A 14,816-nucleotide genomic window follows, 5' to 3' on the forward strand; every position below is an offset into this window, starting at 1 on the left:
TGTATTAGATATTCGGTAACGACTGCAGAAGGTAGGTAAGTAAAACAGACAATGACTCAAAAATCAGAAGTGGACAGCAACTGTAGCATGCTTGGAGTGCATGCTCACGGCTTGGTGACATCAAAGTAAGGCCTCAGGATGTCCACGATCTCCGCATACCCATGGCGGGCTGCATAGAGGAAGACGGTATCCCTCTGACAAGAGCCAGACCCAGGCCTATCCCTATCCTCAACCATGTCATCGTAGTTAGCAAAATGCATTAGTTCAGACGCCCTTGCACCAGCCGCAAGAAGGCGCCGCACACATTCAGGCTGGTTATGTGAGACCGCCAGGGTCAGCGCCGTCTCATGGGTACCGGTTCTGGCGTCAAGAGGCGCGCCTTTGCCCAGCAGCGCCGAGAGCGCGCGTACGTTGCCGTGCAATGAGGCGCGCATTAGGGGCGTATAGCTGCCGGGCTGGGGATCCTTGTATTCGGCGCCCCAGTCGAGCAGCTTCAGTGCGATATCGTCATTCTTTCCGCCGCCTAATGCGGTGCATAGGATGGCGGGGCAGAAGCTGGGCTTGATGAGGTCGGTACGTAAGAGGAGCACTTGGACTGTGTCGAGCTTGCCTAGTTGGATGGCGACTTCCAAGGCGGCTGTGGCTTCCTGCTGTGCTGGGGTTGGTTCTTGTAGGTGGGACTGGGGCTGGCTCGAGGACAGTTTGTCGAGGATCATGGCGACGAGGTCCGGCGATAGGTTGTTGACTGCGTCGATGAGAGGACTCAATAGGGGGGCTTTCGGGCTGGTCCATGTGATATGAGGCAGCAGCACGCGAATGGCTTCCTCCGATTGGTGCTGCAAAGCAATCCTAAAAGCAGTACGACCCCCGGAGTCTTCGTAGTCAAAGCAGGAAACGTGCTGAACGAGCAATTCGATTGCGGCGACGTTGTTATGTTCAGCAGCTGCCATGAGCGCTGTCGTGCCGTCGAAGTTGCAGTTGGGATCAACCTCTCCTACCTGGAGGAGTCCGCGGAGCATGGGAACGTTTCCCACCGTCGCAGCAGCGTAGAATAGCAGTTCTGGTTCGCTGCAGTCCCAGCCCGTGGAAACTTGTGTATTCCACGATTCCAAAACAAGAGCCAGAGAACGTGTCCATTGGTTTGTGAGTGCTTCGAGGACCAGCCATACGCCCCATTGCTCATTAAAACCGGCTCCTGCGTCCAATAGGCATTTGGCCATCTCATGGGGATCACAAGAGGCGTGGCGGCGGTTGATGGCCATAGCCAGCGGTGGCTGGTTGAGAACAGACCGCACATGAACATCTGCGCCGTGGGAGAGCAGGAATTCAACAATCCCGGGCAAGCCAGACCTGACTGCCGGGACCAGTGGCGTTTCGTCATTCGTGTTTCGCACATTGACGTCGAGGCCGAGTTGGAGGAGAAGCTCGAGATTGTGCAAGGTGGCTGCAGCACCGGGGGTTCCCCTACATGCATGATGCAAGAAGCCCTCTCCACCTCTCTGTTGGTGAAGGTCGAATCCGTGGCTGAGTAGCATTTGGCCCGTCGCCAGACGGCCTGGCTTGCCTGTACAGAGCAGCATATAGTTTCTGGCAAAGTGCGATGTCAGCTTCGCACCGGCATCGTATAGAACCTGCATGATTGCTGGATGGCCATGCGTCGCGGCCACTTCGAGCGGCCAATATTGATTGCATTTGGTGTTTGGGGGGATGCCGGCGTCTAACAATGCCTTCATCAGATCGACATGGCCCTCCTCGCAGGCTAGGCTTAGGGCATCGGCTGCAAGCTTGGGGTTCTTCTGCAGTTCAACTTGTTGGCGATGACGATCGAGCACGTGGAAGATCGGCTCCAGCTGATTCTTTTGTTTAGCCCATTTGAAGACACGCTTGATGCCCTCATGGGACAATCTATCGTATAAGGCTAGCTGACCGATGCGGCGGGACTCTTGTGAAGTACGAGAGAACCTGGCCAAGTCCCTATCCCGGCACTGGTCCGCGACCAAGAGGACGAGCTCCTCCGGGAGTTCGTAAAGTTGGAAGGTAGACATGGTGAACAACACAGGTGCAAGTGTGGTTTGTAGGTAGGTTCTGTGGAGGACGAACGGGAGAGCTGTACCTAGAATAGTATTCCGAGACTCTGAATGAAGCCGTCGAATCTAGATGCTGAGTATGGACGTTTTCTCAGGTGACGAGACTCTTATTTATGCCCGAGTATGCCTTTGTTGCAGGGGTCCCTTTGAGAAGACGACCATAAGGGGTGATTTCGAGTAACCCATAATTGCAGGGATCCCTTTGAGCAGCCTGAAAAGCGACAATGAGTTTGTTGTTGTGCGCTTCTTTGTTCTGAGTGCAATTAGGGGGGATAAAGAGCCGGTCCAATACAAAGAACTGAACAATGAGAAGGAATCGTCGGGAATGTGTCTCCAGAAGTCGAAGTTGCCGTTCAAGTAGAGATATTCAAGAGTCTGGATAGACAAAGCAGAGCGTACTTCCTTCGTACCCTGAAATTCAACAAGCAGGCCGACAATTTGTAATGCATAGCGATGGGGCAGTTTAGCAGCCCTGAGCTGGATGTGGTGCACTCAGGTAGGCCCTGCATTTGGCCTAAATGCGTGGGTTATGCGCCGTAGGGACTTGCTGGTGTGGAACAGAAAGAAAAGTCAGAAGAGAAGTCAAGAATGAATGGCTGCCCAGCCCAATAAATAGTAGTAGCATGTATCAGCGGACACACCGGGGCCACCAGAATATGATTTTAAAACTAGGGGTAAACAGAAATACGAGAAATCAGGCGAAGTGAAAAATGATATAAAAACAGTCAATTTGCATTAAAATCAAAGTCTAAATTCAGTGTAGCAAAGCAACTCAACACAAGTCAGATCGGTCTGGCGGGGGGCAAAGCCTCTTCAGGAGATCCTCCGGAAAGCCAGGGTGGCTGTAAGCATAGCAGAAAGCCCGCTTATGTTGCGTGTCCTCATACTTCAAGTCAAACCTGCCAGTGTCAAGCAGAAGACGGACAAGTTCAACGTGGCCCCCTTCAGCGGCGAGTTGCAACGCATTCCGGCGGGCCGGATTTGTCGTCGTGTCAGTGATGTCCGCGTAAGGCATGAGGATCTTGACGATCTCGACCATCCCATGCCGGACAGCAAATGTAAAGGCGCTGTAGCTGCTGGAAGAGACAGGGGCATCACCGGCGTCGTCCCGATTGGGGAATGGGCGATCATGCATTCGCTGGGATGGCTTCGCACCATTCTCTACAAGACACCGAACGACATCTGGCCTGTTCGCTTCAACAGCAAGTGATAGCGCCGTTTCACCCCAGGATGCTTCGTCATTGGGCTTTGCGCCCTTGTCCAGCATCGCCGCGACGCTTTTCGCACAGCCCGCCTGCGCCGCCATCATCAGGGGTGAAACCAGCCCGGCGCGGGGGGGAGCGACGCAGAGGCCCGCGTGGACAAGGGCAACAAGGATGTCGTCTTCGTGGGGCAATGCGTCCAGGAGAAGCTCGTCGTCGATCCCCCACTTTATGACGTCCGCGCGCTGGAGCAGCATTTGGACCGTCTCGAGCCGGCCCCCTTGTATGGCGCTGCGTAGCGCCGTCGCGGCGGCGAATTCATTGCGCGTCCTGTGGTGTCGGTCGAACGGGAATAATTCTTGACCTGCCGGCGTCTGGCAAGCTGGGTCCAGGAGACGGTCCAGGAGCATGGCGACGATGGCCGGTGGCCCGTATATGGCTGCGTCGCGGAGGGGGGTGCGGCGCGCTCTGTCGGGTTTGATGAGGATTGAGGTCTGCGGGATGAGGAGACGAGCGAGTTCGTAGTGCTCTAGGCACACTGCCTGATGCAGGGCGGTGCGCTGATGGCGGTTCAGCTGGTCGAAGTTGGACACGCGGGGGATCAGGAACTTGGCTGTTTCGATGTGGCCGTTTGTCACCGCGGCGATGAGCGGGGTGGTCCCGCCTATGTCGGTGTCTGGGTCCACGCCCTGCTCCAGGAGCTCGACGAGAGACGTGATGTCTCCCAGGGCGGCGGCGTAGCACAGCATATCCTCTGCGGGAGGGAAGCACCGGAGTTTGGCGGACCAGTTTTTGTACAACAGCATCAGGCTGCTGCGGGGGTTGCTAGCTAGATCGGGAAACTCGGCTTTGACGGTGTCCAGCAGTAAGGCGAGTGTACGAGTGTGCTCGTTTATACAGGCCTGACGTAGAAGCTGGAGACGTGGCTTCCCCTTAACAGTGGCACCTCCATCCAGGAGACACTTGACTATCTCAACGGGGTCATACTTCGAGTCGGCAAGCGCTAATTCCAGGGGCGTCAGCCCATCAGAAGAGGGTTTGTTAACATCGAACCCAAGTTGAATAAGGAGCTGGATTTTCAGGGCACGGTACGCTGGTCCTCCGTATTTGTCTCTGCATGTGTGCTGCAAGAAGTTGTCATCGTGGGGGCCTAGTTCGTTAATATCAAATCCATGCTTGATAAGGTCACGGGCCACCTCCAGCGCATCGGGCTTTTCGTCTAAGAGTATCACATAGTTGTTGGGAAACCGCAGCGAACCAAGCTTTCCCCCCGCGGATGATAAAATGCTCATTATCTTCCTCTGGCCATGCATCGCAGCCACTTCAAGAGGCCGATAACCGGAGTGAGGGCTGGCAGTATTTGCGTTTGGCGAGACTCCAAGGTCTAGCAGGGCCTTGAGCAGAAAGGCATAGCCATGGGTGCAAGCCAAATGCAGCGCGTTACAGGCCAAGTCTGGGTTTGCCGAAATTGCACGTTCATTGCGTTGAATAAGCATGAGCATGGTATTTGGTTGGTTGTGTTCATCAGCCCATTCAGAGACCGCTTTGATGTCTTTCTCTGGCAACCTGTAGAGCATGAGCCGGCCCAGACGGTTAGAGTCTTTTGAACACCGGCAAAACTTGGCCAGATTCCTGTTGTCCATGTGACTGGTAGCCTGGATCACAAGCTCCTCTGGGAGGTCGAAAAGACGGAAGGTAGCCATGTTGATAACCAGTGAGTGTACTCGGTTTATAAAAGTTCTGAAAGTCGAAACGCAGATGTCCCGAAAATAAATGCTCCACTGTAAAAGTAATCATGTCTTGCTGTGGGTAAACGACGTTATTTATGCGCAAGCAACCCTTGGCTGCTAACTGAGATTTGTGGTGGGAGGATTTAAGGGGACAAGGAAGTCATTGTTGTACGTAGTGGACTTATTGACGCTGTTTCATTTCTTTATTCCCGGACAAAGAGTCAGGTAGGAGAGATCCTGTGGCACGAAGACCATGAGTGACAACGGCAACATGACAGACCGATAAACATTAGAGCGTCCACGTAGATATAGCCGAAGGCGTCACATTGCAGATTTCCTTGAGTTGCAGGTTGTCGCATGGCCAGCTAGAGGCGCAAAGGCATCATAGTCTTAACGTCTAGCTAGAGTGTACCTATCCCATATTCAGAGAATAGTGATATTCTCACGCAGATTAGCGTACGATCATAGTAATCAAACTGTTATGATATTCCTATAGTGCCTGTATATTATTTACTGAAGTATACCATATAGCAGAAAGGCTACCACTAAGCGAGTTTAGATTTTAGATTTTAATTTAGTAAGATTAAGCAAAGCAGGCCATGCCTTAATGGTCTAGATTCCAGTTTAGACAGTAGGTATCCTTGCTGGGAGGCTACCTATACTAACCCAGCGATGATGACCTTGTTGCCATGTAATATGGGCACCGCATAGCCAGCTTTTGGGTTTCCCCCTGACAATACAACGCATGTAAATGAAAATGATTAAATCAAGTAATATATAGCCTGCTACGCCTCCTCCCTTGGCCCCAGCTCAAAACTGAACTCCCCCAGCAGCGGCGGAACCTTCCACCTCCCAAAGAGCTGCCCGTTCTCACCCAAGATCTGCCGTAGGACCTTCTTCCTCTCCGCTGCATCAGGCCATACCCCCTCCCATCCGCTCACGTATGGCTCCACGACCCTCAAAGCCTCCCTCAACCACCTCCCTACCCTGTCCTCTCCAATCCTCCCCGTCTTCGCCATCCCCCTCTCCAGCTCCTCTAGGAAAGCTTCCCTCTCCCGACCCGTCTCAACCGCAGCCCGCATCGCCCCCAGCAACACATGCGACCGCACTGCAAGATCCAACTCACCCACCTCCGCCACCACCCCCACCGTCTCCTCCACCGCAACCGCTGCCAAAAACTCCACCTCCTCCTCACTCCCAACCTCCCCCTCCCACCCCCTGCACCACGCATACATCCCTACCCCGCCATCCGGCTCCCCACACCACATCACCTCACTCTTCCACCCGCCATCCACATCCGGCTCGACAACCCCCCTCCCCGTCCCCGCGCCACTCTCCTTCCACAGCTGCGCCGAGTACTTCCCCTCCCACGCGTACACATCATACGCCCCCTGCGCAACCGATATCCCGAAGCTGTTCGGCTCCCACGCTTCCCGGGATCCCGCGGGCGCCTTGGCTGAGTCAAACCTTCCAGACCCGAGCCCCATGTACTCAAGCCAGAAGCGGGCCTGCGTCTCCGAGTACGGCAGCACACTCGGGTGCGAAGTACGCAAGCGCGCGATGGTCGTCTCCAGCGTGCCGAGGGCTATGTCTGTGAAAGTCGCGAGCGGGAGAGCGGGCTGCCTACGACGCGTACGCGCGACCGTGGAAGCCCAACGAGGAAGTTTCGTGGCGTGGGCCGGGGGTCGGTGGCGCGGGAGACTCAGCGGGGAGTCGGAGTCCGGTAGGTCTTGGAGGTTAGGGAGGCGGTAGAAGCGCGCTGTTGTGGGCTGGGTGAGGAATGACGTCGAGTAGTAAGTGCGCCATGCGGAGGGGTGGAGGAGGGCATAATGTGTTGTGTAGAAGGACTGGAAGTCATCGGGGGATGGGAAGTCGCCCTCGAGTTGGGAGGAGGAGCGGTAGATGGCTGCTGCGAGCTGGGCGAGGTAGAAGATATCCAGGGTGCTGTGGTATCAGCCATTGTAGGACGGTAGTGTCGGATTGGATGATGACTTACCGATTGAATCTCAATTCGCCCTCGCCAAACGACCATCCGTGCGCGTGCAGCTTCTCGACAACGTCGAATACGCCGTTGCCATCCCACAGCCCCTCATCCAGATAAATAAATGCGATCCGCAGCACTTTCTCGTGGCAGTCCACCGGCACCAGGCCGCTTTCGACGTCAGCAATGAACTCTTCAGCGCTCATGGCGACCCTCTTTACAGCGAATGATGGCAAAATCTCAATGCAAACGTCAGAATGTTGCTGGTTGCGTGGAGTCAGGATGGATGGATTGAAGCAATCTGTACTACCATGTGCTTGGTAAGGCAGCGAGTACCGTACCGTAATGTTACCGCTAGCCCCTTCTGGCATAGCTCGCTCACATGACTGCTGACCATGAGAAAAACAATTCCGCCTTCATGTCAGACCAATTTCTATATTCAATTTCTAGAAAGACTTCCATCCACGTGGTCGGAACTGGCAGTGGCCATTATCCATTCTTTCCCACTGTGCTACGATACTGCAGGCTACGCACAAGACCCAAAAGCCCCCTGGCATCCCATCCCACAATAAGCATTCGAGGCCCCGCAATATCCATACTCAGAGCAGCAGTCGCCAAACCCGGAGCCCTCGCACCCCGCACCAACCGGGTCGCTCATCTGGCTGCACAACCCATCAACAGACACCGGCGGCCCGGTGGCCGGAGAACAGGCACCAAAAGCAGCCTGGCACCCCGTCCCGCAATACGCGGCCGTGTCCCCGCAGTAGCCGCTTCGAGAGCAGCAGGCGCCAAAGGACCCGGACGCGCCGGGGCAGGTTTGGGCGCCGTTCGCGGCGCCACAGAGACCGGCCGTCGAGGGATTCGAGGGGCTGGGGCTTGATGGGGTCGAGGCTGTGGTGGACCCCGACGTTGACACTCCATTTGAGCCTAGGACGATCTCCGTGGTGTATGTTGATTTTGAAGTTTGCTTGATGGTGGTCGTGAACGTCTCCGTGTTGCCGGGGCCCCACGGCTGCGGCGTGTACAGCGCCGCGGTCTCGGTGCGCGTGATGCTCTGCGTGACTGGCGGGCGGCTTGGGAGACTGGCCGTCTCACTGGTGATGGTGAGCTGGCGCCTGCGCGGCGGCGGCGGTGGTGGCGGATCAATCCCCACGGCTGGGGATCGCTTCCCGATGATGGGGAAATCAAAGCCTTCGAATCTACAGGACAGCTTGGGACCGCCGGCGGATACGATGGCGCGCTCGACGCAGCCGGACTTCATGAGCAAGGGCAGGTTGAACCAGACGCGTGAGAGGTGCGTCGGGGTGCGCTCGACCCAGTCCCAGCCCGTCAGGGCGCCGCAGCCCTTCTCTTCGGATTTCAGCCTCGACCCGCCGTCCGTGCTCCAGCCGTCGATGTTGTATACTTCGAAGATGTAGAAGAACTTGGTGGCCCTGGCTACTGTCAGCTTACTGCCCACGTCCGCTGCTCAATTGCTTGCGCAGGTATGGTAGGGGAGCAGCAATGGATAATACCCCGACATACCAATAACCGCAGTCGGCCCGCGCGGTGGGCGGCACCACCACCGTCACCGTCTTGGTCGGCGTGTTCGTCACGGTCACGGTCTTGATCACCGTGAGAGTCTCCGTCAAACCAAACTGTGTCTTGGTAAATGTTGATCCATCGTAGCCGGCCGGATTCGTCGGCGCGAAGGCTAGGGGAATCTGCTCCCCGTCTATAACGGTCTGGTCAGCTGCCTGCTCAACGGACAGCGCCTTTGAGACATCCGGGTCCACCGAGCACTGCGGGCTGCCGGGCGTCGTTGTCACTGTTGTGTCCTGTCCGTTGCATGCCGTGCTTGTCACGCAGTTGGTCTGGTCATGTTAGCCTTCGCTCTCCCTCGATCTACCTGCGGTAGGTTAACTCACCTCTGTTGTTGTCGACGACGAAGCCAGATACCAGGCACTGTAACTCGATACCAGATACGTGCACGCCGATGCCGCGGCGGGGACGTCGCACTCGTTGGCGCTATCGCCGCCGTTGGAACCCTGTGTGTTTCCGCAGCCTCCTGCAACGAGACAGCCGACGCCGCCGCAGGATGCGAGGGGGCAGTCGGGGACGCAGCCGAGGATACCACATCCGCCGCCGCAGCCGAAGATGCTGCAGCCGCCGGCGCATCCGAAAAGGCCGCAGCCACCGGCGCACCCGAAGATGCTGCAGTCGCGCTTTCCGCACCCGGGCTGCGTGCAGGGAGGAATGGGGTTGGGACCGGACTTGATGGGGAAGGGGGCTAGTGGGATTGGGGGGATGGGATAGGCGACCGAGAAGGTTGGCTGGGGTTGGATGATGACTGGGACAGGTATCGGGTAGAAGATGACGGGGGGGATGATGGGGAGTGGTATATCCGGGTTTGTTGAAGTCATTGGTGTTGGACTAGTGACGGGGAAGGTGGCGTGGTTTGGAGGAAGAGTCCATACGAACGATGCCGGAGTGATGCTCTGGACCGGGTTAACCTTGTAGTCTGCCGTGTCTGTTGATTGCAGTGTCACCGGGTGAAGGCTTACATCCGTGATGGTGAAGCTTGGGACCGGGATCGTCGTGGTCTTCACGTAGACGCCGCCGCCTACGTGCGAAGAAAGGAGCGTGGTTGTCAAGGCCGGCCAGCTGGTAACAGTGTGAGTGACACCGAGTGGATATGGAGGGAGGACTACGATGCAGGGGGGAGTACAGCCCGTCGACCGATCGGTGGACTTCCAGATGCTCGGGGGAGGATACACGATGTTTGCGTCTGGCCCAGCCGCAATGGTATCGCCGCCGAAGCCATTCAAATCAACAGCCCAATCGATCACTCCACCCATCCGGAGGCCCTGGTACAGCGCCTTCCGATCTGCCTTGACCTTGTCGTCCATATAGCCAACCCACTGCGTGGACTCGTACACCGCAACGTTCGACTGGCTGTCGGTGTCGAAATACGACGAGTACGACCCGATCCGCTGCAGAGCGCCCGATGCAGCTCTCCACGCCCCGGTCCCAGCAAGGATCGCACTGATCTCGGCATTCGCGATGTAGCCCGCGGTTCCCGTGCATGGGCCGGCATAGGCGCCCGAACCGCCGCCGGTGTATGTGCACATGGGCCCGGTGCAGCCGGGGGTTGTCATCTGGAACGAGCGGCCGTAGCTCGTGACGCCGACGGCGATCTTGCTCGACGGCACGCCGGCCTTGGTGATCATCGCCAGCGCCAGGAGGGTCTCGGTGATGTTGGTCTGCGAACGCAGGCAGTTGCCCGCTGGGCAGCCGTCGATCGCGTACTGGTTCGCGTAGTCCCACTGGCCGTGGAGATCGTAGGTCATGTACACGATGTAATCGGCCAGGGCTGCCATCTCGCGGATGTGGTAGCCTCGCAGGTACCAGTACGAAGCGGGCGCGCAGAACGAGAGCGACTTGCTGGAAGGCATCGCTGCTCGCAGTTTGGTGAAGAAGGTGAGGTAGTTGTCTGCATCTTCGGCAGTTCCTATGGTAATCTTCAATTCAGGGTTCCTCCAGACTTGTGAGAGGCAGGTCACGTACCTGGTGGAATGCCGGGGATGTCTGGCGCAGCAGGGTCTACGGCCAGGTTAAGTCCGTTCCTTGTTATTAGCGCCTAGGGCCAACTTACATTCCCAGTCTATGTCAATGCCGTCCAGGCCATGCTCGCCTACAAACGAGACAATGTTCGCGACAAACCTATCCTGATTGCCCGGTCTGACGGCGTCGCGGAAAATGTGGTACGTAGCCGGTTCGGTGGAGAAGCTCCAGCCCCCGAGCGAGAGGATCTTCTTGAACCCAGACAACTGCTTGAACAGCTCCCACTGGACTTGGACTGGGCTGACGTCGACGGTGTAGCTCGCGGAGACGTGGCCGAATGCCAGATGGATGTGCGTGAAGGGCGTGAGGTCCATGGCGGTGATCTTCATGTTCAGGCAGGGCCGCCCGAGGTTGTAGCCTTCGAAGTAGCCGATGCTGATATACTGGGCTGGTGCAGACCCGGTGACGATGTTGGTGCCGCAGTTGGAGATGCAGCCGTTCTGGCCTGGGGCTGACGTGCCCGGTGCACCTGTCGCCGACTTGGATTCGGTGCAGAAGTCGCGGTTGATACCGCACTGGCCGTGCTTGTTCTAGAGAGGGTTAGCAAGTTCCCTTCACACCCTCGGAGATGGCATACACAGCACGCATTGAGCGGGCAAGGATTCAAGCTGGCCAGACTCGTGCCCGGTCCTGGCTGCTGCGTGCCTGGCTTCTGCGGTCCGCAGACGGCATTCGCAATTGGCGCCGGCATGGGCGGCGCACCCCTGCTCAGGCAGATATACTGAAACGCCTGCAGATTCACGCAGCCCTCCCAGCTCCACGTATCTTTATTGAAGCTTTCGATCTCGGCGTTCGTAAGGCTGTTCGCTGCGCCGAGGGCCGCGCAGTTCTCGCCGGGCTGCACGTAGTGCGCCGCGCAGGTTCCGTCGGGGTTCGGCTGCGGGCGGAAGTCGGGCAACGTGCCGGCAGAGCAGCAGACGTGCTGGCCTACCATGAGGGTGGAGCAGAGGGTGCTGGCGGGGTTGTAGACGGTGAAGTCGTGGGGGGAGACGCCGCACTCGGCTGCTAACGATTCGCCTACACATGGTATTAGTGGCTGGCGATTGGGAGATTTGCTACTCAGATTACTCACAGGTATCGCCGGCGACAACCTGGATAGTCCAACACGGGGCTCGTCCATTCAACATGTTTAAAGACCGGCAGTGCTGTTACTGACCAGACTCGGCACCGACAATGGGATGTCTAGCCAATCTTCCGCTTCGTCGTAGGAAGTGACGCATTCGCCCGACGCCCAGGCGGCCACAGCGTCCTGGACAAAGCGCACGTCGCGATCCCCGCTTGCGACAATACCAAAGCTGTACTTCGAGCTCCGGCCGCCACTGGCACACAGCTGCGCCACAACGCTGTCCGAGAACCCGGTGCTGTTGATCTTCGCGGTGAACTGCTGCAGTACAAAGGCCGAGATGCTGCCGACTCCGGGACCGGCGAAGAGGCCGACAGCGACGGAGTTGGAGTATGCGAAGACGGCCGTGTCGGTGCACTTCGAGGTGTCTCGTTGGGACACCGCGGCGGCGAGTTGGCGAGACGCGGCCTCGAAGTCTCCCAGTGTGGCTGGGGTGCCGGTCTTGTTGAAAGAGAGCTGAAGCGACTCCTGGACCTGGGTCATGCTGTCGCTGGGCAGGCAAGATGCGTCGTTAGTGGTGTCGCCGAGCCTGCTTGTGCCTAGCGCCACGGTGGAACCGGCAGTGCAGGCGCGAAGAGTCTCATCCTTGCGCAGGGAAGTGAAGAGCGAAAAGTCAAGCAGCATGGTCTGGTTGCACATTGACAGCCGACCCAGCCGGGGATACAGAGTCCAGTTGCCCGGGTTCGAGCCGGATTCCACGCATGCTGATGGGCAGTGACTGATTGCTGAGGTCATGAGTTCCGGAGCGAGTGCGTTCGCACTGATGGGCACTGGGACGGCCGTGGCAGACGTCGTTTCGACTGGGTGTGCCACCAGGTATGAGCTCAGCTTGTGCGAACCACCCTCTACTTGTAATGCCGTCGCCGGAGACAGCAGGGGGGAGACGGCCGTAGCAGTGGCCAAGATATATGGTAGTGAGAACCACATTGTCGTCAGTACCAGGTAAACAACCGGTGGAGAGTAAGGTAAAGCAAGCAATTGGATGTAAGAGCTACCAAAGGGAAAGGAAAAGCGACCTTATATGAACTGTTGCCTTCACACCCTCCACCATACCTAGATAAAGTGCTGGCAGACCAGCTCCCTGCAGCCAGTCAATAAGTTAGGTAAGTCGAGTTAGTCAATGTCATCTTCGGTCCTGGATAATAAAATGTCTTTTACTTGCACCCCATCAGGGCCTAGACATCCAAAGCCAACTCGACTGTTACACTGGGCGATTTAGGGTGGTGGTGCGGATGATGCACGTCTAAACCTCACCACCACGAATCGCTATCTTCAACGTTACACCAGCCACGCTTTGGCCTCACCACCCCGCCCCGTCGGATCCGAGGGGATCCATGTACAACCTTAGATCTCTGGGCGCTAACAACCAGAGGCCCGGCGTTGCTCTGGTGGCCAGTTGGCGCAGAGGGTTTCTCTCAACGAAGGTCGGATCTTGGCCGATGGAGTTTCTGGCCACCGAGACATCCGAATTGCTTCTGCTTCCTAGTTAGTAATTGCTTTGATGGTTCTCTTGAAGGCTTGCGGCCTCCAGACAAGTTTTATATAGAGGCCGCTGGCCATCGTGGGCGTAGGTTCTTCAAGCAATCCTTTCAGTCTAGAAATCCTCGATTCTCATTGGTCAGATCACTTCGTCTAAAGCTTCATCGTCATTCGAGAGCCTTGAGACAACACGTCTTACATGCACCTCAATCCCAATAAGGGTCAGGGTCTTGTGCCAGTCTCCAAATATCTTGTGAGAATATGTCAACCCTGCTGTGGGAAATCCTGGGCAGGCCAGGTTTCCCCTACCTCAGCCATAGTCCCCGTGGGTGTTGAGCTGAAATCCCTTGTTTGCTGCCTTGCTGTCTGATAGTGTTACCTCAAATACTCTAGAACCCCCTCTCTCGTATTTCTTTCCATGTACCAGTAGTTATTGTTTCCTGCTTCCTAACTAACCACAGATATTCATTTCACCAATCACTCATGAATTCACCACAAGCCACAACATGAAGTCCTGGGCCTTCCTGGTGCTCGCTGCCTCTGTTTCCGCCATCCCCTTGGATATCCCCGCTGGCCGACTCCACAAACGCGCCCCGGCAAGACAACACATCGGATACCGCGTCGTGTCAAAGGTCCGTCCACCCACCCCATATCCCCTCCGTAGTCCACCTGCAACCAACTATCCCATCCAGAACGAAGCCGACGCCATCCACGCAAACGGCGGCAAAGCCGTGCAGTCCGTCGGCTCGATGGGCCGCCAGCTCGGCCCGGGCACCTACATCTCGCCCAGGTTCCAAGGCTTCCCCGAGTATGACCCTAGCAAGGGCATACCCTGGGACTGCGTCGTCACCGTCGACGCGGACGTGTGGGACGGCTGGAAGAAGGCCTGGGTGCCCCGGCTGTTCGAGTTCCCCGAGGACCGCGAGAACAATCCGGACAAGTGCAAGCCGCTGATCCTGTGGACGCCGCGATGGAGTGCGTGCGAACTCAACCCTCTCTCTCTCTTCTTTTTCTTTGCTGGCTAGGCCTATTCTGACGGCTTTGGCGCTGCAGGAGCGAACCGCGCGCGCTTCCTCACGTTCCTGGACGAGGGTTTAACGCCCGATAACACCGTGCTCTTCTCGAAGATGGCGGGCCATGAGGAAAAAACCCAGCCGTTGATTCCGCCGCCTATCATCGACACCGGCGAGGTGTATCTCGCGCAGTGTGCCGAGCGGGAGACGGAGGCCAATACGCAGATTGGCGAGATGGGGACTGTGGATTGGGGTGTGGAAAATATGCCGGGCTGGGGGCTGGGGTCGGATGCGGCGTAGCTGGGGTGCCGGGGAGCATTGGTTAAGGTTGGAAGGAAGATTCTCCTGAGGTGCTAGGTGGATGGTTAGTTGCTATAGATTGAAAGGTGAAGTTATATTGGATCTTCTCTATACTAAACATGAAAAGGAAAGGGCTCCGGCCGGTTGGACCATCCTATCGGGATTTATAGTGAAATATACACGTTGTGGTAATGACTGTTTATATACATGACAAGGAACATATCTATCATAGCTCCGGCTCTGTTGTGCCTGTAGCCCTCATAGTGGTCTGATCCAGGTTGTGACTTTCGGAATCTCA

At 56.9% G+C, this 14,816-nt stretch overlaps 5 protein-coding genes across 5 annotated transcripts; 1 reads left to right on the forward strand and 4 right to left on the reverse strand.

The window, feature by feature from the left end:
• Positions 1-104: 104 nt before the first annotated feature.
• On the reverse strand, positions 105-2,045 carry DSM5745_05171 (ankyrin repeat domain-containing protein; the record flags this gene model as incomplete). The annotated part of the gene is made up of 1 exon (XM_026747187.1): positions 105-2,045. One exon carries the CDS (start codon positions 2,043-2,045, stop codon positions 105-107), a length of 1,941 nt encoding a protein of 646 aa, XP_026604667.1.
• An 814-nt stretch (positions 2,046-2,859) lies between these two features.
• Positions 2,860-4,992, reverse strand: DSM5745_05172 (ankyrin repeat domain-containing protein; the record flags this gene model as incomplete). Its single annotated transcript, XM_026747188.1, has 1 exon — positions 2,860-4,992. The coding sequence occupies one exon, from the start codon at positions 4,990-4,992 to the stop codon at positions 2,860-2,862; it is 2,133 nt and encodes a 710-aa protein (XP_026604668.1).
• An 812-nt stretch (positions 4,993-5,804) lies between these two features.
• DSM5745_05173 (uncharacterized protein) lies at positions 5,805-7,206 on the reverse strand (the record flags this gene model as incomplete). Its single annotated transcript, XM_026747189.1, has 2 exons — positions 5,805-6,963; positions 7,016-7,206. 2 exons carry the CDS (start codon positions 7,204-7,206, stop codon positions 5,805-5,807), a joined length of 1,350 nt encoding a protein of 449 aa, XP_026604669.1.
• Positions 7,207-7,526: 320 nt separating this feature from the next.
• On the reverse strand, positions 7,527-12,653 carry DSM5745_05174 (class V chitinase Chi100; the record flags this gene model as incomplete). The annotated part of the gene is made up of 8 exons (XM_026747190.1): positions 7,527-8,433; positions 8,525-8,853; positions 8,908-10,490; positions 10,547-10,582; positions 10,635-11,133; positions 11,181-11,620; positions 11,676-11,694; positions 11,760-12,653. The coding sequence occupies 8 exons, from the start codon at positions 12,651-12,653 to the stop codon at positions 7,527-7,529; spliced, it is 4,707 nt and encodes a 1,568-aa protein (XP_026604670.1).
• A 1,058-nt stretch (positions 12,654-13,711) lies between these two features.
• Positions 13,712-14,518, forward strand: DSM5745_05175 (uncharacterized protein; the record flags this gene model as incomplete). The annotated part of the gene is made up of 2 exons (XM_026747191.1): positions 13,712-14,180; positions 14,259-14,518. 2 exons carry the CDS (start codon positions 13,712-13,714, stop codon positions 14,516-14,518), a joined length of 729 nt encoding a protein of 242 aa, XP_026604671.1.
• Between the last annotated feature and the right edge of the window lie 298 nt (positions 14,519-14,816).

This window comes from Aspergillus mulundensis (assembly GCF_003369625.1).
Source record: "Aspergillus mulundensis strain DSM 5745 chromosome Unknown scaffold_4, whole genome shotgun sequence".
NCBI lineage: Eukaryota > Fungi > Ascomycota > Eurotiomycetes > Eurotiales > Aspergillaceae > Aspergillus > Aspergillus mulundensis.